This window comes from Amblyraja radiata, chromosome 38 (assembly GCF_010909765.2).
Source record: "Amblyraja radiata isolate CabotCenter1 chromosome 38, sAmbRad1.1.pri, whole genome shotgun sequence".
Classification (NCBI taxonomy): Eukaryota; Metazoa; Chordata; class Chondrichthyes; order Rajiformes; family Rajidae; genus Amblyraja; species Amblyraja radiata.
In genome coordinates, this window is record NC_045993.1 from 8,607,098 (window position 1) to 8,634,121 (window position 27,024).

General features: G+C 39.4%; 1 protein-coding gene across 3 annotated transcripts in view; it reads right to left on the reverse strand.

The window, feature by feature from the left end:
* Nucleotides 1-26,164, reverse strand: part of tnrc6b (trinucleotide repeat containing adaptor 6B) — a 103,311-nt gene extending 77,147 nt beyond the window's left edge. For 2 of the 3 annotated variants that reach the window (XM_033013453.1, XM_033013452.1), the window contains exon 1: nt 25,941-26,164. In XM_033013453.1, the coding sequence (XP_032869344.1) occupies nt 25,941-25,945 (5 nt within the window). In that variant the 5' untranslated portion in view covers nt 25,946-26,164. The remainder of the gene's footprint in view (nt 1-25,940) is intronic. The other variant, XM_033013454.1, reaches the window with a different exon arrangement.
* Nucleotides 26,165-27,024: the final 860 nt, after the last annotated feature.

Consider the following 27,024-nt stretch of genomic DNA (forward strand, 5'->3'; position numbering starts at 1 on the left):
CGAATAGCCTACTCCTGCACCTAATTTCTATGTTTCTATGTTTGCATCAATAGTGCTGAAGTGGAGATGGTAGAGAAATCCTAGGTGTAAATATCACCCATTTGTCCTGGTTCAACCACTTTGATGGTACACAAAAATGCTGGAGAAACTCAGTGGGTGCAGCAGCATCTATGGAGCGAAGGAAATAGGCAACGTTTCAGGCCGAAACCCTTCTTCAGACCACTTTGATGCTTGGTGGAAAAAGCATGCCGACGCCTCTACTTCCTCAGAAGGCTATAGAAATTCAGGATATCCCCAATGATTCTTACCAATTTTTACAGCTGCACGATAAAAAGCATCTTATCTGGATGCATCACAGTTTAGTTTGGCAACTGCTCGGCCCAAGACGGAAAGAAATGTGGACCAGCCCACAATGTGGATGCAGCACACAATACAGCCCTTCACCCACCAAATCTATCTGTAGCACATGGGACAGCCAACATAATCAAGCACGACATATTAGAGTTATTTCCTCTTTCCCATCAGGCAGATACAAAATCTATCATCCGCAAACCTGGCTACAATGCCTTCAATCCCCTCATCATGGCAGACAATATCAAATGTATCAAGGATATTCGAAGAAATATATGAGAAAGAGTATGAGAAATATATGAGAAAAAGGAAAACAGAGTTAATGTTTTGGAACGTCCAAAGAGAAAAAAAAAGTTGCAGAGATGAAATGGACAACGGTAATATGTCTGAGAGGGCAAGGCCAGGGTTGTCATATTCAGAAGTTATGTTGAAGCAGTGAGCCGTTTAATGGACAAATAAAGGCAGAGAGAGAGAAAACAACAAGGCATGTAGAAACTGAGAAAGGCTAATGTGATCTGTAGGAAATGCTTAGATCAAACAGATTTGCGAAGAAAGAGAAATTGGTATAATATCAGTTAATCTGGTTCTGATACAAATAAAAATTAAATTAGCCTAAATTGTTGAATTTCAGGCAAGTCACAACCTTCTCAACCCTGTAATGAATTCAACATTTTCAGAACCTAAAATGATAACCCTATTCCTCTTTTTTCTTTATTTTTTTTTATTTTTTAAAAGGTGCTGCAAATAAAGCACTATTGAACCATCAACTTACTGAACATTTCCAGCATTTTCAACTTTGCAGAATGATTTATGAAACAGTGAATTTAAAACACACACTGGCATTGGAAAATCAAACTGTAATATCTGGGATGCGATTTGCTGAACACCAAAAAGCAGATGGCCCAGCATGTTAGATCAATGTTCTCTCATAAAGAAAATAATCCAAACCCATGCCAGAGGGGACAACCTGATCTATTTGTCAGAAGAATTCTGTGGACTAAAGCAGAGCTATCCTAAGCTGGATCAAAACTTAATATACTTCACATTAGAAAACCACTGCAGCTTGACATTTTGCTAAGCCACTTGTCCATACAAACATGCAGAAGAACATATGAATTAGGAGCATATTTAATCATGGTTGATCTAATTGTCATAAGGTCTTAAGTAATAGGAACAGAATTAGGCCAGTTGGCTCATCAAGTTTACTCCGCCATTCAATCATAGCTGTTCTATTTCTCCCTCCTAGCCCCATTCTCCTTCCTTCTCCCCATAACCCTTGACACCGTATTAATCCAGAATCTATCTATCTCTGCCTTAAAAATATCCATTGACGGCCTCCACAGCCTTCTGCGGCAAAGAATTCCACAGATTTACCACCCTCTGACTAAAGAAATTCCTCCTCATCTCCTTCTTAAAGGAACGTCCTTTAATTCTGAGGCTATAACCTCTGGTCCCATACTCTCCCACCAGTAGAAACATCCTCTCCACATCCACACTATCCAAGCCTTTCACTGTTTGTTAAGTTTTAATGAGGTTCCCCCTCATCCTTCTAAATCGTAGCCTCAAATCTACATTAGACAGAATAACGTTCCCTCCTTGCTTGTCAAGAATCTATCCACATCTGCCTTAAACATATTTAAAAACTTGAGAACGAGTTCTGAAGACTCAACTAGCAGAAATAAATTCACTTTGTTCCAATTTGCCAAATCCTTATTTACTTGAACTGTGACTTCTAAATTTTCTTAGGAAGCTGCAAGACTACTCAGAATATGTATTTCAATCATTCCCACTCTGCACTTCTAAACTTGAGCAGATAAATCCTAGTCTGTCCAATCTTTCTTCCTAAAACAACCTGCCCATCAAGCAGCTAAGAGAAAATAGTCAATGGGAATGACACAGTGCCTTTGAAGGCAGTGTCCAAATTTGACAAAAGAGATTGAAGTATAATTTTGTATATGTCAATCAGGTCCTCTCTTGGCCTTTCCCAATGCAGCAAAATCTAACAGTTTATCCTACCCAGTCTCTAATCTCTGAAATACTCCATTTCAACAAAACATAACCTCCTTGTTCGTATCCTATACCATGGACAGCATATCATATTCCTTGAAAACCACCATTAAGGTGTCTTTAGGGATTTTTGGAGATGAACAATTTATCAAATCTTTCCTTCTATCATCACTAAGTACCTGTCCTCACTCGACTCAGAATACGACTCAGTTTATTCACATCAACAGTGGAAGAAAGAAAATCCTTACATGAAGGAGTGAGAAAATAAGCCATTATCACATACAAAACACTTTCTAGCCTCTCTTTTTTAAATTGTAGCTAATAACAGCGGCTTGACTTTGTTTACCTAATTTTCTTTTATCAAAGTAACAATAAAGTATTTCTGTGTGGTGTCACAAATAAAATCTACTCGCACCAATAATTTCAACACATTTTTCACTATTACTCTGACTTTCACCACCAGTATATCACCCACAACATGAAACACTCTGTCTTTCCCTCTCACACATCTCAAGTGACAAGGGGCAGAATCTATAATTAGTCTAAGAAAGAACTGCAGATGCTGGTAAAATCGAAGGTAGACAAAAAAGGCTGGAGAAACTCAGCGGGTGAGGCAGCATCTATGGAGAGAAGGAATTGGTGATGTTTCGGGTCGAAACCCTTCTTCAGGAGAGGGCAGGAGAAAGAAAGAATGTAGGCGGAGACAGTGGGACTAGTGGGAGAACTGGGAGGGAGGGGGGGGATGAAGAGAGAGAGCAAGGGCTAACTGAAGTTAATTAAACATCGGCAATTCCTTCACTCCATGGATGCTGCCTCACCCGCTGAGTTTCTCCAGCATTTTTTGTCTACCTTCTATAATTAGTCTTTGGGAGATTTTAGCAGAGAAAGATTGCTCCCGATGTTGGGGAAGTCCAGGACAAGGGGTCACAGCTTAAGGATAAGGGGGAAATCCTTTAAAACCGAGATGAGAAGAACTTTTTTCACACAGAGAGTGGTGAATCTCTGGAACTCCCTGCCACAGAGGGTAGTCGAGGATAGTCATTGGCTATATTTAAGAGGGAGTTAGATGTGGCCCTTGTGGCTAAGGGGATCAGAGGGTATGGAGAGAAGGCAGGTACGGGATACTGAGTTGGATGATCAGCCATGATCATATTGAATGGCGGTGCAGGCTCGAAGGGCCGAATGGCCTACTCCTGCACCTAATTTCTATGTTTCTATGTTTCTATGTGATTATAGCATGAAAATTGCAACTAATTTAAATCCTGATTGTAAAAATCACTTAATAAAATACAATTCCTTACTCTTGCTTCTCACAGCTTTCAAAAATTTGTCAACCCAGCTATGAACTTTTATTATTTGCATTCTTATCCTAACACCAGCAAAGCACTGAATGGTGAATGAAAACACTGTGACCAACTAACTTTGTTCTGTGTTTAACATGCGCTACAAAAGAACCAGACATACTCCATTCCATCACTGAATATATAAAGGGAAGAAAGATTTTCTTCTGTACTTCAATGAGCATATTTTTGCATTTTCAAACAGGATCCTGGTTTCATTCAATGATTACAACACACCCACCAATGTCTGATACCTGCCCATGAGAAAGAAATAGTACAGTTACATTTAATTTTGATCTCACCTGCTAACACAGCTCGATCTAAAAAGTGGCAGTGCATAATCATCTCCATAGCAAAGAGGCACCACAATGGTGTAGCAGTGTGTGCTGCTGTTTCACAACACCAGATACCTGGGTGCAATTGGTCAGTCTAACATCAATAGCAAGGAAACTCTTGAAAAAGATTGAGGGATAAGATTAATCTCCACTTTGGAGAGAAATTAATCGAGGATAGTCAAAGTTTTGCTAATAGTATATCCTGTTTAATTATTTTACTGAACTTTGAGAAGGTGATCAAGTGTGTCAATGAGGGTGGTACGATTGATATACTTTCCATTGCATAGAATACATGAGATTATGGTACAACAATATAAAACATCAGATAGGGCAGAACTAGAGAACAACACTACAGAAAGAATCTGATTTCACAGGAGAGAGTACAAAGGAGAATGTTGCTTGGGATGCAACATTCAGAGCTGAGACTGGGATAAACTAAGCTAGATTTTGCTGGATTGGGATAGGCCAAGAGAGGATTTGATTGAGGTATACAAAATTATGACAGACAAATGGGGGTAGATAACAAAAATATTTTCCTTAGCAGAGATGACTACAACCAGAGGATAATGGTAAGGCAGGGGTCGGCAACCTATAGCCCCCGGGCCGAATGCGGCCTGTAACCCAAAATCATCCAGCCCGCAGGTGGATTTTCCCCCCCATAATCATCCAGCCCGCAGAACACCCCGAGCAGAGGCCGGGCTCTGGCTATACCGCATTCTACGCAAAGCCACCGGCATGGCCGCGCACCTTCTGTGAACACGTTTAAGAAAGAAATGCAGATGCTGGTCACATTGTAAGGTTTTTTTTAAATAGGTAGAAAATAGGTGGAAAACAACAGCAGTTTCAATGGGTAAGATTTTAATGGACACGTAGGACTTTTCTGTTTATTTTAAAGAAGGCATTATTTAATATACCTGATATGGGGTAAGAATGTCTTTGTCATGCAATAGGTTTGACCTTCCAATATTAAAATTATTAATTCTTGGCTATTTGTGTGCCAGGAATATTAACACCTGATGAATGAGCAATGGTTCTGTTACATTTGTGTAACAAATGAGCAATGGTTCTGTCACAGGCTGTGCCAGGGATGTAATGCTGAAGCTCTATAATGCGCTGGTCAGGCCACATTTGGAATATTGTGAGCGATTTTGGGCACCATATTTGAGGAAGGATATGCTGGCTCTGGAGAGGGTCCAAAGGAGGTTTACAAGAATGATCCCAGGAATGAGAGGTTGTTTCAACTAGTGGGAGAGTCTAGGACCAGAAGTCATAGCCTCAAAAGTTATTTTAGGAAGGAGATGAGGAGAAATATCTTTAGTCAGAGGGTGGAGAATCTGTGGAATTCTTTGCCACAGAAGGCTATGGAGGCAGTGGATATATTTACGGTAGAGATAGATAGATTCTTGATTAGTACAGGTGTCAGAGTTTATGGGGAGAAGTCAGTAGAATGGGGTTAGGAGGGAGAGATAGATCAGTCATGATTGAATGGTGGAGTAGACTTGATGGGCCGAATGGCCTAATTCTACTCCTATCTCTTATGATCTTATTTGCGATTGTATAGTACTATGCGAGATACTCAGGATGCGTTCCCATGAAGGACAGCATTAATGAAATCAGTGTTAAGAATGGCAATTATACTAATATTAAAAAAAGATGCGTTAGATGCTGTGCCATGAAGCTGGTTCAAATACCTGCCTTGTACTGAGTGCCCATAGCTATTTATCAATGCATAGCTCAGTGTGGAGTGGCTGCCTGTGTTGACTGGCACTGGGCAGGTCAGGACAAATTGCGCAGGTGCTCAGCAATGGGCTATGGGATTCATGGCTGCACCTTGACTGGCATGGAGGGTGTGGACCATTGTCAGGAACTAGCACCACCTGCACCACGTCTTGACAGACCACCAAATACTACAGTTTGCCTCATCACTAGCTCTTGGATGTAAGCAAAGTTGCTGCACCCCCTTCTGTTTAGATCTACAACTCTCTCCAGAAATTTCTATACAGAATATTTTACGTATGGCAGTACTGTCAGAACCCAGCAATAGCTTACAGTCAGATGCCAATCAGAGTGCAGCACGAAGCCCGACACCTCAATATTCAGCCTATTGAGCAAAGCCCTAACAGGCAACTCCGCCGTACCAATCCCAGGAGTGAATCAGAATGCTGTCACATGTAAAGCACTATACAAGGATCATGGATAGCAGCAGCTTGCATCTCCAGGAAGTGCTGATGTTTGTATCAGGTTCCCAACACTGTTGAGGACAGCAGGTGTTCATACCAGGTTTTCCTGCATGAACGGATATCTTTAAAACAAAAAGTAGACTGGAATATGTCCCTGTGAATTAGAGGGCCAAAAGTACAAACAGAATCAGTGCTCCATAGAGTAGTGCTGTATCTAATGTTACTCCAGAAATATGCTCAACTTGGAGAGATCAGTTTTATCAAGTTTTACACATTGCTTGATTCGTCCAATTTTGAAATAACTAGTTTAATTAATACCAGAAGGTACACACAATTGCTGGGGAAACTCAGCGGGTGCAGCAGCATCTATGGAGCGAAGGAAATAGGCGACGTTTCGGGCCGAAACCCTTCTTCAGACTGATGGGGGGTGGGGAAATAAAGAAGGAAAAGGGGAGGAGGAGGAGGAGCCCGAGGGCGGGCGGATGGGAGGGTGGGAGGAGACAGCTAGAGGGTTAAGGAAGGGGAGGAGACAGCACGGGCTAGCCAAATTGGGCTGAGTTTCCCCAGCAATTGTGTGTACCTTCGATATTCCAGCATCTGCAGTTCCCTTTTGAACATAATTAATACCAGAACCTTGTTTACGAGCTATATTTTTGAAATAATGCGCTCAAATTTACTGTTTAAATATACATGTTTAATTTGCGTTTTTGAATTACATGCTGCTTTTCAGGTACGTATTCGGGCGAAAAACGCGAGGTGCCTTTATTTCCAAATACTCGAATGTCTGAAGTATCAGGAAAATGAAGATACCCTTACAAATACTTCTGTGAGAAAATTTAAAATGGTGAATTTGCCCTGAAAATATACTGAAATTAATCGTGAAACACTGCAATTCACTGAGCTAGTCTTCTCAGACACAAAAAGTATAGCGGGTTAAGGGCCTGTCCCACTTGGGCGTCATTTACGCGACATCATTTACGTGTCATAACGCACACATGATGCGCGCATGGCGTGAATTACGCACGCATGGTGCGTGGTGACGTAGGCAGTAACGCGTGGTCGCGCGCGGTGCCCCAGGATTTTGGGATTCACTAAATCTTCGCGCGCCACCTGCGCAAATGACGCCCAAGTGGGACAGGCCCTTTAGTTTGCAGCTAGATGTCATCGAGCTCATAGTGAATGACAACTTCATCAATTCATGTTGCTCAAATTCACTTTTAAGTCCTCCAATTGTGTGTTCGCATAAAAAGACAAACTGTAATACTCATTACCACGGAATCAATTACAAAAATGGGAGAAAGACTGACTCAAGCCACACCTTTTTACCAAAATTAAGGACATCGATTATGGGAACAGCACAGACATACAAGGATTGATGAGGAAAAAATATTAATGCAATCTATTATGTTCCTCTCCACATCACTAGCTCATGAATTATCCTAATGACAACATTGAGGTTACCAAGTGGTGCTTACCATCACAAAGCCAAGATTAGCTGCCGAGGTTCATACCATGAATCAAACCCATGACCTCCCAGGCTCACTGCATTTAATTCACCACAAGTGCCATATCCCATTGCAGCTTTTTTAATTCCCTGTTTTAGTGCAAGTAGATGGTACATTGGACTCAAACTACACAGTTTAGATCATTTAAAAAAATATTTTGCAAAGTGGAAAGTTTACTTCAGAGAAAACAGATTTTCCCTCAGCCCATTCTGAAATTCAGTTTGCATTCATAGAAGCCTCAATGAAAGTTCCTCAATAATCCCCAATATAAACTCGGTCTAGATGGTTTAATTAAGTGGACAAATTTTGGAACACATTTTGTTCCATCATCATACTCCATTGGACTATCAGAACAAAGTGCACTTTGAAGGAAAGCAATTTATATATAGCAAGCAGAACCCAGCTGTTCCAGTTAGCAAAATCGTTGCAGCAATTCAAATCAGAGATTTGAAACAAGATGACACTGCACCTTAAGTAATTTCTTAAATTAGATTCCACGGAAAGCCAAAGTACAGAGATTGCAAACAGCCAAAATTAATCAACCAATATTTTCAGGTTTAAATTATGTCAAGAGGCTAAATAAAACAGAGAAACATATTGCTCAAAACTTTTAATGAAAACTTCACCCCAAAGCAAGAAAATGAAACTCACAATCAGAATAGTCTCTGAATAAGATTTGGTTCCTGAATTTGTACACACTGGAACAAATGAATGAATTAGACTAATACATAACAATTGAAGATAGATACAATCAACTTATGCCTAAAGAAATTCACCATTACTAATACTTTGATATCACAGTAATTGTGAATTACTTTACAAAATGCATCCAGTTGAGCTGCAATAACAACCACCTTGCAATAGTGTCCTTGAGATATACTTGAACCAACATTATAAGCTCAATTAAAACAGGTTAAAGTAATAATGGGTGTTGGTTTATTACTGGTGGTGATGGGAGCAAGAGTATTAAAGGTAAATTAAGATGAAAGCATATTGTATTATATAGACCATGTAACTTTCCAACCAACAATGCAATAATGAAATTGGTTTCTGCGATTTATAGCATCATCATAGCACCAGCTCCTGCAGTGACATGTCAAGGTCAGTTTTGAACTAATGTTTTTGTTGGTTACCTTTCAGGGGTGCAATGAGGCAGCTGTCAAATATGGGGATCACACCATCATTAAACATGTCTACACTGGAAATAATTCAAATTTAAGTAAACAAAGATTCCGCAAACAGCAAAACAAGTTAATATAACTATATCCATTTCAGCACAATTCTCTCCATGTTCCAAATGAAAAGTTGTTTGATTTTACTGGAGTTGCAGTGCAAAACCAAACTCAGATAGCAATAGTTATGCAAAATATCTTATAGCAGCAGTTCTTCACACATCAGTTAATAACACGGCTAAGAGTTGCCAATGTCAGATGTGGTGATCTCTATGGTTTGAAACTGCTATCTCTTCCTCAGCTGCAACCCGTCCACCACTTCCCACAAATACATACTCAAAACAAACATGCAAAAATATTCTCTTCAAAGCGAACTTTGCCTTCCTGCTCTGACAAAGGGTCTCAGAATCAAGACACTAATATCGTTTTTTCTTCCGTAGCTGCTGCCTGATCAGAGTGTTTCCATGAATTCCTGTTTTTGCTTCAGACTTAAAACATGTGCAGATTTTGATCATCAGCTTCCTGCTGGTTTTCAGTGCAATTTGCCCGATTAGACACAAGCCTTTCTTCCGCTGCAGGGATTGAACCTCTATAAACAATAATTTGGTGAGGCCACATTTAGTGTATTGTGTTCAGTTTTGGTCACCCTGTGATAGGAAAGATGTTGTAAAGCTGGAAAGGGTGCAGAGAAGATTTACAAGGATGTTGCCAGGACTCGAGGGCCTGAGCTATAGGAAGAGGTTGAGCTGGCTATGACTTTATTCCTTGGAGCACAAGAGGATGAGCTGTGGTCATATGTATAAGATCATGAAAGAAATGGATAGAATAAATGCACAGTCTTTTACCAAGAGTATGGGAATCAAGAACCAGAGGACATAGGTTTAAGGTGAGGGAAGGGGGGGGGGGAGATATAATTTTCAAAGAAAAGATACGTTTATAGAACGAGCTGCCAGAGGAGGTACTTGAAGTAGATTCTATCACAATGTTTAAAAAAAAAAAAGCAGAGGTACATGGATCGGATAGGTTTGGAGGGATATGGACCAAATGCAGGAAGGCGGGACTAGTGTAGATGGGCATGTTGGTTGGCATCGGCACATTGGGCCCAAGGGCCTGTTTCCATGCTGTATGAGTCTATAACTTATTTATATACCGATTGATCTTGATCGCATGGAGATGGGGAGGTGTTTCCTCTTACAGGAGAATTCAGAACTAGAAGTCACAGTTTAAAAACAAGTGGTCACCCGTTTGAGACGCAGATGAGGAACAAACAACATTGTGGCAGATGTTTTCGTGTGTTTGGAACACTTCCTCAAAATTGGTGTTGAAGAAGTCTGAAATTTAAGGTAAAGACTAACAGACCAAACAAAATATTTTCATCTCTAAAAATATCTTTCTTGAAAATATTCAGCGACCCTCTTGGATAGAGAATTCCAAAGATTTACTAACCTCAGTGTGAAAAAAAATATTCCGATTCCTGTTAACAGCAACTCACATTGAGTTAACTATTGATTTCAAAGTCTATAATTGAAAGATTGTTCTACAAAAGTATTTATAGATGTGCAAAAGGTAGGAATGTGTCACATACCGTCCATGTTTTCAGTGAATGGCAGATCTGGTTCAATCAGCCAAGCACCCTATTAAATATTATAATTAGTATTAATTGAATTGAATATTCAGACAGACAATTTCCCCATGACACCTGCGCCATTATCAAATTAATAATTAATATGAATCAGCGCTTGTATTCCATAAAATACTTACCATCTTTTTCCCCCCTTATATCATATACTGTCACAAACATCCGTCTCCCAGCCAACTACTAGCCAATGCCCTTGCTGAACCACTTGAAATCGTCATCATGTCATAGCTGCTGAGTAAATCTAATATTTTCAATTTCATATTTCCAAAACACAGTGCTTGAATTTTCTTTCAATTTAAATCATATGATTTATGCTAATAAACAGGTTCGTGGGTGCAAGAATTAAAAATAAGCATAGTTTTACTCTAGTTTCCCTTGCAGTTTATGATGCCAGCAGAACATCACTCCCATTCAACATTGTTCCCTAAGTGAAGCGCAATTTCTATTGTATAAGTACTTTTCTCCAAAATTGGCAAACAATTCAGTGTAGCTCAAAAAAGATGTGGCTAATTAAGTAATGCTACTTTAGAGTGAATAAAGTCCTGACTAAAAACTGTAAATTGTAAGCAACTGTTGGAGGAGCAACATACTTCATATTCTGCTGATCTGGGCAAACTCTAATTATGGGACATAATCAGTCTGAAGATGGGTCTCGACCCAAAACATTACCCATTCCTTCTCTCCAGAGATGCTGCCTTTCCCGCTGAGTTACTCCAAACATTTTGTGTCTACCTTAGATTTAAACCACCATCTGCAGTTCATTCCTACACTAATTACAGGACAACTTACTTGCCAAAGAAACAACATATAATTCCTGCTGAATCAGCTAATGTCAGTCAGCAATGCTGCCAGATCCCTACAAATACTCCATGATTAAGCAGAACAAAACAAAAAAAAACAAAAAAAAACATTTTCCTTAAATAGACTTGTGGCACCCTGGTGGAACGTTTGCATGGTTGAAAAGCTTGGGAGAGTTGAACAGCACAAAATCCACCTCATAGGCTCTGGCAAATAGTGTGCACAGGACCAACGATTACAATTAAACCCGAGTGTCACAATAAGAGTGGCCTTTAATTAATTAGAATGCTTTGAGTTAATGAAGTACTTTTTCCAAGTTTAGTAACTTGTCAAAAGGTAAAATGAGTCTTATTGACAATAATATCACATATAACAGAATTAAATATCTATATACACTTATTCAAAATTCAATTAGATCAGAGATCAATGTTTGTAAAAAGCATCATTAGTCATCTTCAAATCCTGCAGATTTACTTTAAAAATTTGAAAGTCCTGATGGAGTCTGACGGATAATCACCTCTGAAAAATTACTCTGGCTTCCAGAAGTTTCTAGAAATAGGCTTTGAACCTGATCTGTGGGAGAATGCTAACACCCTGCCATACCAAGCATCTACAAAAAATATATCCACTTGAGCCAGTCCTACAATTCAATAAGATCTTCACTAATCTGAAACTGGCTTCAGTTTCTATTTCCGGTCTGCCCCAGTAACCTCAATTACTTGTCTTACTTGGCCTTCCAGAAACAGGTAGTTCTGCTGTAACTCAATAGAAACCTCCAGTTATAGAAACATTATAAAAACAATTATTTCAATGGGAAGAGGGCATTAAGGGCTAGAGAGTTTCAGATTTGCAATACAGTAAACCCTTGCAATAATGGACCTCCATACAGGCCTTTTGGCCCACCTAGACCACGCTGACCAATGATCATCCGTACACTAGTTCTATCCAACAAATGAGGCACAATTTACAGAGCCCAATGAACCTATAAACCTGTACGTCTTTGGAATGTAGGGGGAAACCGGGAGCACCCAGAGAAAACCCATGCAGTCACAGGGAGAACGTACAAACTCCATACAGAGAGCACCCGTAGTCCAGGTCAAACCTGGGTCACTGGCACTGTAAGGCAGCAACACTACAGCTTGGCCACTGTGCCCACTCTTCTCCCCCCACCCCCCCCCCCCCCCCCACCCCCCACCCCCCACCACCACCCTTAAGTTTACTGCGGGGAGGTTACATGGAAAGCTTTCCTACCTCCAAGAATGACTTTTTTATCAAGGAAGTTATTTTCCACTTGTCAATTTCCAAAATAACTGTTAAGTGGTTCTCTGGTTGCAGACTGAAATAGCATTATAACCAATATCCACGTAGTACAAAGTATCTTCTAATTAATCAAGCATGTTATATCCAATTTGCATTATGGAAATGCCCATTATAGCAGAACTACCTGTATTCATAACCCAATCCTCCACAGCTCCCTCGGTTGGAGAATTCCAAAGCTTCATGACATTTGAGAGAACTTCCCTGCCTCTATATTAAATGGGTAACAGATACTAATGTTCCTTGGTTCTAGCGTAACTTATTAATTTTTCAACACAGGCACATCACGTCCTTTCTACAACTTGCTTTCCCACCTTGTGAAATCAGAAAATTTGGTCTAATTACACAGTGCATTAATGTCAGCAATATAGACTGTAAACGGTTGAGGTCCCACTACTCATCTCCATGTCACTCCACTAGTTACAGCTCATCATGCTGTAATTCATCCTGAATTTGGCTAACGAGCAGAGAGAAATAAGAATCTTTTTGAAGTGACTGCATAACCAAAATTAACAAATCAGCCATGCAATATATACAAATCTTAAATTTCAAATTCCAATTTCAACAATTAGGGATCACCTCGTATATGAGGCACACCAATTACATTAATACAGATGTTTTCTTTTCTTACACACTGCAACATTCAAAGTGGCACATTTTACAGTGCAATATTCTTTTCCTGTGATTACTGCAGCTGACACAGTTCTATTCAAATATTTGCTTATAAATTACTTGAACATAGTTTGGAAAGTCCCAATTGAAGGAATTGAAGGTCTTATTATGAAAGAGAGTAGAATTTCCCCCATCAACGAATAGCATCAAATCACATTAAGTGGTTGCCAAATCATACAGCTTTCTTGGATCATGCTGTGTTCAAATGCTTGTAAAACTGACCTGCATAACTTTGAATATAATTTAATAACTGGCTGTTAAGTATGTGAGAATACCCTACATTCATGAAAACAGTTGCATAAACACAGGCTCTTGCTCAAACATTATATATTTATTTGCTTCCACCTTCTCTGCCACGTGCATTACCCATTCCCCCCTCCAAAATACAAAAGGAGACCAAGCAATTTACGGTATCAACAGGTACAAATGACTGTAAAGCTTAATTTCATTATGGTTAATGGACTTTTCTCATTCCTCATGTTGAAATTTGAAGACTTTTTCGATGGAATGGGAGAACTGCTTGGTCGTCAACATATAACTCCACAATAATTATTTTCCCATTTATTTCTCCAGATATGGCAATCGATGGCAAGTTCAGCTTTTATCAGCCATTCCTATAGGCTTTTAAAAGATGCACCATTGAAGGAAGGATTGAATGCTTCGAGTTGTCTTGATCCAAACATGTGAACTGTTTTTGCGACTTCCTGGTGCTCTGCACATCGTTATCCATCCATGCCATATTGGTAAGAACAAGTAACCAAGTGAAACTGTTCCTCTTTCAGCAAATATCTTACAGAAGCATGATCACCAACGGTACAACTTAGGTGTAAAGGTAGTTTTGCTGTATAATATGATTGGTGAATTGGAGAACACTGAGAAAAGAGAGATGCGGGTGAGACAAAGCCTGGCATGTGCTTGGTGGATACAGCTGAGGGGACAAAGGATGATTGATAGATGGGCAGAGTAAATGACAAAGGAGACAAGGGGATTTTCAAGATAAGGAGGAGAGGAGGAGTGAAATGTACAACCGGAGGACGGGATATGGATATGGAAGAGGGCAGGGGGAAGAGAAAAAAGGGGGATACAATGGAAATATGAGACGTTGGGGTTGGGAGATGATCATATAAAGGAGGAGATAGTAGCAGGGGACTGGGATGATAAGAGAAGGTGGGGAAAATATGAATTGCTCGATACATGGGTATTTTAGTATTACTCCATCGTAATTACTTTTACATGTAGAAAACGCATCACACAGAACCACACTAATTTTCATGCACTATTTTTCAGAGAGGAGCATTTAAATCTAATAACTACATTCCCGATCTCCTGATATGACAAAAAATCTTTTATAAGTAGGGAAAAGGTTGCATTTACTGATAACTTCCCGATTCCATTATAAAATGTGGTAATTATCTTTAAGTGTTCACCAACTATAAATAAACAAACATTTTCCATAAAAAGTACAATTCCATATGTACAAGTACATGTTCTTAATTTCTATCTGATACTGAAAGTAAAGTGAATTTCCATTTGTGGTCACAATCAAAAGGCAAAGCGTAGCTCTGTAATGAAAGCCCAAGTAAAAATAAAAGGCTTTGCATTAAAAACAATACAAATCTCATGATAAATTGGAGTAAAAGCCCAAGTCTACAATTAGAAATTATAATAGTTGATTTAATCGAGGACATAGTTGATTTAATCAGAATCCAAAGAACTTGAATTGAAGCAAATCATCCTTTAAACCAAAGGATTGAAGGAAGAGGAGATGAAAATGATCGCTAATGAGATCAACCCAGTCACTCTTCCTTCCAGCTTTATTTCTCGCCCTCCTCCCTAACAATCAGTCTGAGGAATGGTCCCAAACTGAAACACCACCTATCTGGGTCCTCCAGCAATGTTGCCTGACCTGCTGAGTTACTCCAGCTCTGTCTTTTTTCCCCACAAGTTTTCAAAACCTAGTTCTGAAACTGTTTCATAATTGATCTTGTGCAGACCATCACTAGAGTAAGAAAATCAAATAGTTACAGTAATGTCATAAAAACCAACAGTCTTCTTAATGAGGAAAGAGGACCTGCTATCCGTGTCTTTCATGGTACCAATGGTGACATTAGTCCCCAAGCTATGCAATTTATACTCAATTCCCTCAGTGCAACAAATGTCATAACAACTGAAAACAGAAAGAAGCCTTGTCTCATCTGGTGACCTTGCTACATCTCACAACAGGTCTTATGTGTTTGCTCAGAGTGAAACTGAACATGCTCACTTGAATTTAGATAAGGGTTCACAAATAGTCAGCAAATTAGATCAAAAATTTGTAGTGGGGAATCAGTGGTGGCCTCACCATTATGCTTACAATCGGAATAGGTAGTTGTTCTGGTTTCATCAATTTATTTCTGAATCAGCAATAAATCCAATCTTGAATTACAAAGTTATCCCTCAAAAACTTTGAAGTGCAGAATGCCAGCAAAAAAACTGTTGAGTACACCAAGTCAGGATATCGAAATAACTCAAAAATGTTTAGTTCACACAATTAAAGAAGTAATTTATGCCTTTATGATTTTTCATTTTTAAGATCTCATCACCTTTTAAATTTCCATCTCTGCTCAGAATTCACTCCTATTTAGTTATATATGAATCTCAGTCTACAGTGATGCCTAAATAAACTATTCTCTGGTCTCTGACATGCTGATGTTAAGAGTATTATTTTCAGTGAAACCATTTTTTTTTTTAAAAGCTCAATTTTTACAGTTGAAAAAAGCAGCTGCAATGAAGCAGACTCCAGTTCCTTTGGAATGAATCTATCTGCAGTCAGTGTCAGATTGATGTTTCCACAACCGAACCAACCTCCACATCAAATTTATGATTCACTTCCTCCCATCAGCAGTACAATCCACTAAGCCATGCACCCAGACACGAGCCAACTCCAAGATTCAACCTATCCCTTCAAAAATGAAATATCTGTTTTGTTTGCACTAGGCCAGCTCTTCATTTTACTCTCTGCTTAATCACGAACCCGCAAAGCTTTATAGCACACAATCAAACCTAAGCTCTCTCACATCCACTCAAATGTGCAAATGAGCAAAGTATCTGTAAGGTTCAGCATATATTGGCAGGGACCACACATAGCCGATCAGGGATACAGAAAATGCTGCATCAACTCAAAGAGGAGAATATGGTTTCACAATACAAAGGCAAGTTACTGCAATGTGGCAGATGGTAGAAATATATGTATATTAGAGACATGCTCAGTGACCCATTATAAACAAATTTCAGGCATGCAAAATCTATAACTATAGGATGTCATGATAAATCCCAGAATTTCAGCAATACCCATCATTTAGAATATCCAAGCCAGATAGATCATCATTCTGAGCATAAATATTTTCTACTTGTAATCCTGAACCATTCTATCCTGATTAATTAAATTGCCACCCTTTACCCCAAGCCTAAATGGAGATCAACATCAGATTCTGAGCAAAACATGTATGTATGTATGTATGTATGTATGTATGTATGTATGTATGTATATAGAGTGCAGTAAAAGCCACTGAAATCTAGAGCAGCTACCCAAGCTGAGTCCCACCCTCACCAAATTTTGGTTACTCTGAACAACTCCGCAAACAGGCAGCCAGGTTAGAACAAATTTAAATGCTCAGTCTTTTTCCTTACAAATTCAAAAGCAAAACAGGAAAGAGAAAATGAGCCCCGAGCTGAGAACTTTGTTATCAAAAGTTAACATAAGTATAGAAAGAGTATATGAAAATAAATTTCTTGGTGTGATCTTAGACCACAAAATCTGCTGGAAACGACATATAAACCACGTCAAAGCAAAACTGGCAAAGTCTATAGCAATATTGGGAAAATCAAGACACATTCTGGACCACAAATCATTACATACTTTGTATAATACACTCATATTGCCATATCTGAGTTACGGTGTGGAGATATGGGGTAACACCTACAAAACCAACCTACAGCCGTTATGCACATTACAAAAAAGAGCAATAAGGATTATCAATAATGTTGGATATCTTGAACATACCAATTTATTATTCTTAAAGTCACATACACTGAAGTTCACTGATCTGGTTAAATTTAAGACTGCGCAAATCATGTACAAAGCAAGAAATAATTTACTTCCAAGAAATATACAAAAACTGTTTATGGAAAGACAGGGTGGGTATAATTTGAGAGGGGAACATAATTTAAAAAAACTCAATGTCAGAACAACTCTTAAAAATATGTGCATAGCAATCTGTGGTGTGAATTTGTGGAATGGTCTGGAACAGGAGATAAAACTTAGCACAAGCATCATTCAGTTTAAAAAGATGTACAAAAACACTTGTTTAAAAGGATATTGGGATGAGGATAGGTGATTGTGATATTTGTTAAACTGATTGTATTGGGAAGGGTGATTATAGAGTGATGGGTTGTAAATATGACTAAGATACTGTATAGTATATGCGGGTTTTTTCTTTTCTTTTTCTTTTTTTCTTTTTTGTATGGCTTTGTAAATATTTGATTAGTGTTCAAATGTAAATAATTTGATGTACATATAGTGGCTGGTGTACATATGGTGTACATATAGCTGCTAAATTTGTATAAGATAATTACAAGCAGTTGAATAAGGGGTGGGAATTAATAAGCTTTGGCTTCTTCCTGCTCCTTTTCGGACACATACGATTTCATTTATTTATAGATATTGTTTATGACACTTTATAAATATTTTTGTTTTGTTTTGGTATGCCGTTTCACACTTGCTTTTTATTCTTTTATTCTGTTCGAAATAAATAATAAAATAAAATAAATAAAATAAATAAAATAAAAAATAAAAGTCTGCTCAAGAAATGTCTTACTGAACGCATTATGGCCATATAGAAATGAAAGTGAAATCCAATAATCCAATCCATAATCTTGATTTCAATTCACGGGAACTGAAAACAATCTCAAACAGCACAAGAGATCAAGAAATATCCCCGATAACAGTGTGTACAGGATATTCAAATGTAGTTCAAAGTCTATAACCAGAGAATCCTGCATAGCATGGCAAGTGTATCTAATTGACTTAAATAACAGCCAACCCAAATGCACTCCTGCTTATGAAGAAGACAAATGAAAACTTTGCCAGAAACGAAGCAAGGGGGGAAAAAAAGCAAAGAAGATGCTGCGTCCATGCTGACATGAAGGAAGGGCACATGCGGTGGAACTGTCGTAATTATTACAGCAAAGGAGTTCCAAATAAATGACGGGACTAATGTGTGCATGGAACCAATCAAACTACACGACTGTTAAAACCTCCTAAGCAAATGTGAGAAAGGAATTTTAAATAGAAATTCACAAGCTCCAATGGATTGGTTGGCTGGTAACCAGATCAAAAGTTGTTACAATGTAGTCCATTCACACTAATTGTATCTATTCATGTGAACACTCAAGGAAAAATAATATAAGGTACGGTTGAATCTTTGGATTCCAAATCACAGATTTTTGGTGATCGAGTACTTCTGGGTCAGATTTGAAATGAAGCCATTAAGTAATTTTGATGCATCCTATCGCAGACATTCCCTTTGTTCTAATCATCCCATCTGTACTCCTGCAGAAAATGTATCTGTTTCTTTCCCAATTCTGGCGAAGGATTGCCGACCCGAAATGTTGATTTTTGCACACCCTAACTTAAGGTTCAGTATGCACTGTTTTGGTTTTAAACTGAGGCAGTCGTTAATGGCAAGATATCAATATCCCAGAAAAAGATTTCATCTTTAATTCTCAGACTTTTAATTCTCAAACACTTTCAAAAAGCTACCAGTAAAACGACAGGTAGAAGAGCCTGCTTCTTTGTCACATGATTCTAAGAGACATAAATAATCATAGAAGCTATAATGACTGCAATCATGGTTCAGTGTCAAAAGACTGGTATGCTTTCAGTTTCCTACTATAGATGATAAAGTCTGCCTCAGTTTCTCATGACAAGTGTTGGGAAGAGAGATGAGCATATTTCAAGCTGCTGATCGCTAATGGTTATGTATTTATCCCTGGACACTGCAGGATTGCTCACCTGGCCCCAGTTGTGGTCCATCTACCCACTATGGCATAATAACTCATTAGCATTCTGCCTTCGATCCGATGTTAAGAATACAACATCAAAAATAAATAATAAAATCTCGACTAAAGATTTTTGAAAAGATGGTGGGCAAATGACAACCAACCTAAGCAACTGATTGTGACTGACACTGATTTAATACGTGCAAGCTATAATCCACATGACTAAATTGGGGAAAGGTAAGCATTTCCATTTGGGGATATATTAGAATCATAAACTTTTCTAATCATTTTGTGTGAAATATTAGAAGAATACATTTTGTCACGATTGTGCATATAATCTTTTATCATATCACTGATATTTATTGATTGGAAAAACAAATATTTTATATTCATAATCCCTAATCTTGCACTGATGAAAGTGTTTATATTTCTTCAATTGGATTCGGTCGGGGAAGTGAGTGTTGCTATTTATTTATGCAACCCTAATGGTCTATGAACTAAATGGCTTGTTTGACTATTTCTGAGGGAAGTTAAGACATCAACCACATTGTGGTCAGACAGGCAAGAGCAGCACATCTCTTCCCCTAAAGCACATTTGCAAATCTGATGAACTTTCAACAATCTGGTAGTTTTATGATCACCATTACTGATACTAGTTCACCGCCCCCCCCCCCCCCCCCCCCCCCGCCCGTGCCCAAGAAGAGTAAGGTGACGTACATCAATAACTATCGACCAGTGGCACTAATGTCCGTGGTGATGAAGTGCTTTGAGAGGTTGGTTAAGGGGCATATCAACTACTACCTCAATAAGAACCTCGACCCACCACAGTTCGCCTACCGTCACAATAGGTCGACAGAGGATGCGATCTCACTCTCTGCACTCCGCACTGGACCACTTGGACAATAAAAACACTTACTTCAGGCTGTTGCTTATAGACTACAGATCGGCGTTCAATATCATCATCCCCGCCAAGCTGGTTACGAAACTAACGGAACTGGGTCTCTGCGCATCCCTCTGCAATTGGATCCTCGACTTCCTCATGCACAGACCACAGTCTGTTTGAATTGGCAGAAACACTTCAGCCTCAGTGATAATCAGTACGGGAGCACCTCAAGGATGCGTGCTCAGCTCCCTGCTCTACTCAATCTATACTCATGACCGGACATAGTGCAAACTCCATTTTCAAGTTCGCTGACGACACCACCGTTGTGGGACGAATTACAGAGGGTGATGAGTCAGAGTATAGAAGTGAGATCGACCGACTGACCATATGGTGCCAGCACAACAACCTGGCTCTCAATATCAGCAAAACTAAAGAACTGATTGTGGACTTTGGAAGAGGAAGGTTGAGGACCCACAATCCTGTTCACATCAATGGGACGATGGTGGAGTGAGTTAAAAACGTCAAATTCCTGGGCGTGCATATTTCTGACGATCTTCTCCTGGACCCAGCTCATTGATGCAATCATAAAGAAAGCACATCAGCACCTCTACTTCCTGAGAAGATTACGCAGATACCGTATGTCAAAGAGGATTCTCTTGAAATTCTACAGGTGCACAGTAGAGAGCTTACTGACTGGTTGCATCATGGCCTGGTTCGGCAACTTGAACATCCAGGAGCAGAAAAGACTACAAAAAGTTGTGACCACTGCCCAGGCCATCACCGGCTCTGACCGCCCCACCATCAAAGGGATCAATCATAGTCACTGCCTCAAAAAGGCAGCCAACATCATCAAAGACCCACACTATTCTGGCCACACTCTCATCTCACCACTGCCATCGGTAAGAAGGCACAGGAGCCCGAGAACTGTAACGTCCAGGTTCAGGAACAGCTTCTTCCCTACAGCCATCAGGCTATTAAACACTACAACCTCATAAGCTATGAACTACAATAGACTATTATTATTAGTTCACCTTCCAACAGGACAATGATCCTAAGCACACAGCCAAGACAATGCAGGAGTGGCTTTGTGACAATTCTGTGAATATCCTTAAGTGGCCCAGCCAGAGCCCGAACTTGTCTGGAGGGACCTGAAAATAGCTGTGCATCGACGCTCCCCATCCAACCTGACAGAGCATGAGAGGATCTGCAGAGAAGAATGGGAGAAATTACCCAAATACAGGTGTGCCAAGCTTGTAGCGTCATACACAAGAAGACTTGAGGCTGTAATCGCTGCCAAAGGTGCCTCAACAAAGTACTGAGTAAAGGGTCTGAATACTTTTGTAAATGTGACATTTCAGTTATTTCTTTTTAATTACTTTGCAAAAATTTCTAAACACCTGTTTTTGCTTTTATATTATGTGGTATTGTGTGTAGATTGATGATTTTAAAAATGAATTTAATCCATTTAGAATAAGGCTGTAACATAACAAAATGTGAAAAAATGAAGGGGTCTGAATACTTTCTGAATGCACTGTATATCCAGCTTATTGTCAGCAAATTTCACTACATTACATTTGATTCCCTCAACCAAATCACAGGTATAGATTGACAACAAATGGAACTTCATCACAGCTACCACCTAGCCACAAGACACCGAGTCCGCACTGACCAGGGATCTCTGCACACTAACACACACAAGGGACAATTTAACATTTATACCAAGCCAATTAACCTAACCTGTACGTCTTTGGAGTGTGGAAGGAAACAGAAGATCTCTGGGAAAACCCATGCACTCTGTACAGACAGCACCCGTAGTCAGGGTCAAACCCGGGACTCTGGCGCTGTAAGGCAGCAACTCTACATCTGTGCCTCCTGTGCTCTAATTTTATTTAATATTTTTTTTGCATGGCAAATTATTGAAGACCTTTCCAAACTCCAAAAACATCACTTTTGTCTGAAGAAGGGTCTCGACCTGAAACGTCGCCTATTTCCTTTGCTCCATAGATGCTGCCTCACCCAGTTTCTCCAGCATTTTTGTCTACTTTAATTGACTACATTTTATACGCTGCTGATTACAACCTTAAAAAAAAATAGATTTGTCAAATAAAATTTCCCTTTCATAAATTTATGCTAAGCCTACCTAATCCAATTATTTAAGTGTCCTGTTACAACTACTTTGATAATTGAAACCGGCACTTGCCCCACTACTGATTCATGCCAAGTGGTCTATTGTCCACCCCGTTTTCTCTCTTCTCTCCCTCCCTCCCTTCCCCCCACCCTTCTTCAATAGTGGAGTTACACTTGCTACTTTCCAGTCTGTGGGAATCATTCTCTAATCTATGGAACTTTGAGGATGACAATCAGTGCATCCATTATCTCCAGTAGCCTTTATCAAAGCCTTAAGATCCAAGCAATCAGATCCTGGGAATTTATCATCTTTCAGGCTATTAGCTCTTCACAAACTATTTTTTAATGCTTATATTTTTGATCTCCACATTTGTATTAAGCCTGTCTCTCTCCACAATTTCCATGTTTTCCTCAGTCCTCTTCCAGGCAGGCAGAAATATGTTTCATTTCTCTTGTTTCCTTTATCCCTGACTCAATTTCTTCTGCCTCAGTCTTCAAATTCCCCCACATTAACTGTAGCGAATCTTTTCTGTTACACATTTATAGTTGCTTTGTAATAATCTGCTACTTTATAACCTGTTCTTGCTCATGTTCTACTTTTCATTTTCATATAAAAGCTTTCATCTTACTTTACTGAAATGTCACCTCCCCTCCAGTTTAACTTCATTTTAAACAACATTACATGCCTATTCCTTTGATTTAACTCCTGTTCTGTATTACGTTTACATATTCTGTTGTGCTGCAGCAAGCAAGAATTTCATTGTCCTATCTGGGACACATGACAATAAAACTCTCTTGACTCTTTTATACTCAGCTATATTATAACCACAACTGGACATCTTTTTTGTTGAGAGTAGACAAAAATGCTGGAGAAACTCAGCGGGTGAGGCAGCATCTATGGAGCGAAGGAAATAGGCAACGTTTTGGGCCAAACCCCTTCTTCAGGCAACGTTTTGGCCCGAAACGTTGCCTATTTCCTTCGCTCCATAGATGCTGCCTCACCCTCTGAGTTTCTCCAGCATTTTTGTGTACCTTCGATTTTCCAGCATCTGCAGTTCCTTCTTAAAACATCTTTTTGGTTGATATTCTTTTAATTTAAAAGGGAATATATATTATTTGTGAACAATATTAATTATTTAAATCTAATCCATTATATGATAAATATAATGTACCTTTGCCAAGGTAAACAAAAATGCTGGAGAAACTCAGCGGATGCAGCAGCATCTATGGAGCGAAGGAAATAGGCAATGTTTCGGGCCTAAACCCTTCTTCAGACTGATCTTTTCCTTTCCAAATATGGCAGAGCCAACACTCCTTATCCAATTGTTGCTTGCTTTATTCAGATTTAAGACTCTAGTTTCAGATTAAACTAAATAATCTTCTCTTTTTATGTAAGATTCTAACATATTATGATTATTGCTTAAAAACTTTAGATCTAGTATTGTTTCTTTCTCAATGCATAATGCTCGATCTAAATGAGCCTGCTCCCTCATACATTCTTCAATGTACTGATCTAGAAGACCATATTCAATTTATCCTCCACACCAACACTTCTAATTGTCAAGCTAGAGATTAAAATCACTCATGATTATTTCATTATCCTTGTGCCGTGCTCCATATTTCCTGGTTTATATTCTGCATTGCCTCAACTGTTTGGGGGTCTATAAACAACATCAATGTTTTCCGCCCTTTGCTTGCTCCCATTGAGGGGCTAGATCCTTTCTCTTCACTGCCTTTATTGCATATCTTAGTATCAGGTATACCACACCCCCTTGTCTTTATTGCTTCCCTTTAAAAAAATCTATTTATATCATCAACCTCATTAACATTGTTATTCATCAAAAACTCTTTTGGACCTTATTCACCTTCAACAAATCTCATGTTCCTTATTCACTCCATGTTAATGCATTTAACTTCAGTTTGGTATTAATTCCCACTAGTTCATTTCCAATCTCCTGAATAACAGTCGCACTGCAAATCTATTTTCAGTTGTTCCAAAGAATACGCATCAAAAGTGTTTCAAATATTTCATAGAAAGTTTAAAGACATAATAATGAATTGGAGGAACAGCACCTCTTATATTTTGCTTGGGTAGCTTCCACCCCAGCGGTGTGAGCATTGACATCTCTAACTTCAAATAGCCATTGCTTTCCTCTCTCTCCATCCCCTCCCCCTTCCCAGTTCTCCCACCAGTCTTACTTTCTCCGACTATATTCTATCTCTGTCCCACCCACTCCCCTGACATCAGTCTGAAGAAGGGTCTTGACCCGAAACTTCACCCATTCCTTCTCTCCAGATATGCTGCCTGTCCCGCTGAGTTACTCCAGCATTTTGTGTCTACCTAATGAATTATATCAGTTCCATTTCAGTCATTCACCCATTAATACAAATAGGGACATTCTTCACGACTCCATCCCATTATTACTGTCACACTGCTTCCTTTCTCCCAACCACCAATCCTTTATCATTCTCTTTCCCAAGTCACCTACTCCAATACTGCAATCCCTCCCAACTACCAACAAAAGTACAGGAATATTAAAGTACCTCTTAGATCCAAAAACGTGAACCCATGACCTTCCTGTTAAAAGGAACAGCTTTCACCTATCAGACCACAAACAGACAAACTACCATTCACCTCACCCCCCCCCCCCCCCCCCCCCCCCCTCCCTCCCTCCCCCCTCCTTCCCCCCTCCCTTGCTCTCGAAGGAGAGCAGAAAATACAACGGACGAGGTATAACATAGTATTGCAGGATCCAAAGAATGGAGTACATAAATGCAGAACCTTATGGAAGTTCACACTGGAGTTTAATTTGAATATATGGAATTTACTGACTAAGATCACAACCGGGTCTTTCACTGTTAATTGACTGAGTAACAATGAAACAATTTCTGGATCTAACCAACGCAACTAACTTAAAAACTGCAGAGAGACTGCTGTATCTTTTTAACAATAAAACAGATGTAATGTAAGTTAAATTTTAAATTATAAACATTCCAGATAATAATAGCTTTACAATGCTGATTTTCTAGGTCTTGAAATTATAATTAGCTAGACTACCCCGCAGTGTTGTAAATAAGTTCAACCATGCCACTTGGCAGTTTGCAGATCAAGCCAAACTGGTTAGAAAGCGTATTTGCCAAAGGGAAAAAAAGCCTTTTTCCATGATCAAAATGCCTGGTGCAAGAATTCTCCTTGTGCCAACTTGCTATTTATTTCAAAGATTTGTACAACCGCACGAGAGAAAGATGCTTTGGGGAAAAAAAACTTAGCATTCAGTGCTATGCTACACAATACATACTCGCAATGAAAAATTATCAGCAACTGCTCATTTGCAGCATGGCGGTATTTTGCAGAATCTTCAACCTTTCTGACTTTTGAAAAGCAATAGCATCTTTAAAGTTTAAAGCCACCATTTCCCCTCCCACCAACCAGTTTTCATAAAATGGCTGTGGCCTTCTTAAACCAGGCCCAGGTTCCAACCCTGTAGCTGTTTGCTGCCAGACAGACTAAACACTGTTCTTGATTTTTTTTCTTTAAAAAGCCCAGCCCACAGGCACGGGCATCAGCCACAAACCTCATAAAGTGCAGCAGTGCAAGGATCCAGCAAGTTGAGGCATTCAAGGCAAGAGCAAAAGAAGAATATTAAATCAAAAAAAAAAACAGATTCTCTCTTCTCTTTTAAAAAAAACAACAAACGCTCAAAAGCCAGCAGAGACTGCGGCGGCCATTTTGGCAGGAACTTAAGAGCCAGCTTCTGTGGGAAGCTTTTATTTGTGACCTTCAGAAAGAGGCTGTCATGTGATCTACTGTCCCATCAATCATACGGGGGTGGGGTAAGAGAGAGGCAGAGAGAGGGAGAGGGAGGCTGAGTCCCACCTCCCCCACAAGCACAGGCACTCTGATTGGTAGTTTACATGTTCTAACATGCAGCAGGACCCTGTAAGGTTAATCCCTCTGCGTACAGCACCAGAGCAATCTGCAACTTAGCAACAACATTAACTCTTCCACTGCCTTCCTGCAAGCTATCTCTTTCACCAGGCACATAGATAAGCAGCACTCGCCTCTCTTTCAATTCGTGGTGCTCCATAAACACACAGTGTTGAACTTTCCACATTGTGTGTTCAATGCATGGTACAAATGACCTGCATCAGCAATTTTATTGTTATCAGTCACACTTTCAATAATCCACTATCCATTCAGGAATTTCCTGGAAGCTCCACTGTAGCAGCCCTTAGCCCCGGCACCCAACAAATATTCGCCATTAACATCATTTCTGAATCGCTCTCGAAAGATTAAGGCGCAGCGTTTCCTTCGTGAGCAGAATCCCAACATTCCACCAAAACCTGCCATTGTCACATTCCACCCAAATAACCTTAGACAGACCAACTTCAATGAATAACATTCCCAGTTAATTTCAATAGCAATAAATGCCTCTAATTTTGGCCAGCCTGGTGTTAGCAAACAATATCAATCTAGTCAAGTCATTCATATGTCCCAGATAGAACAATGCAATTCTTACTTGCTAACATTTAGACTTAAAAGCACCAAGGAATAAAGCTGCTTTCATGTTAAAACCACTGTGACTATTACCTGGCTGGAAATGAGCAATAAACTCATAAATGGATTTGCAACAGCAGTCTTGTTTTCAGTCAAATACA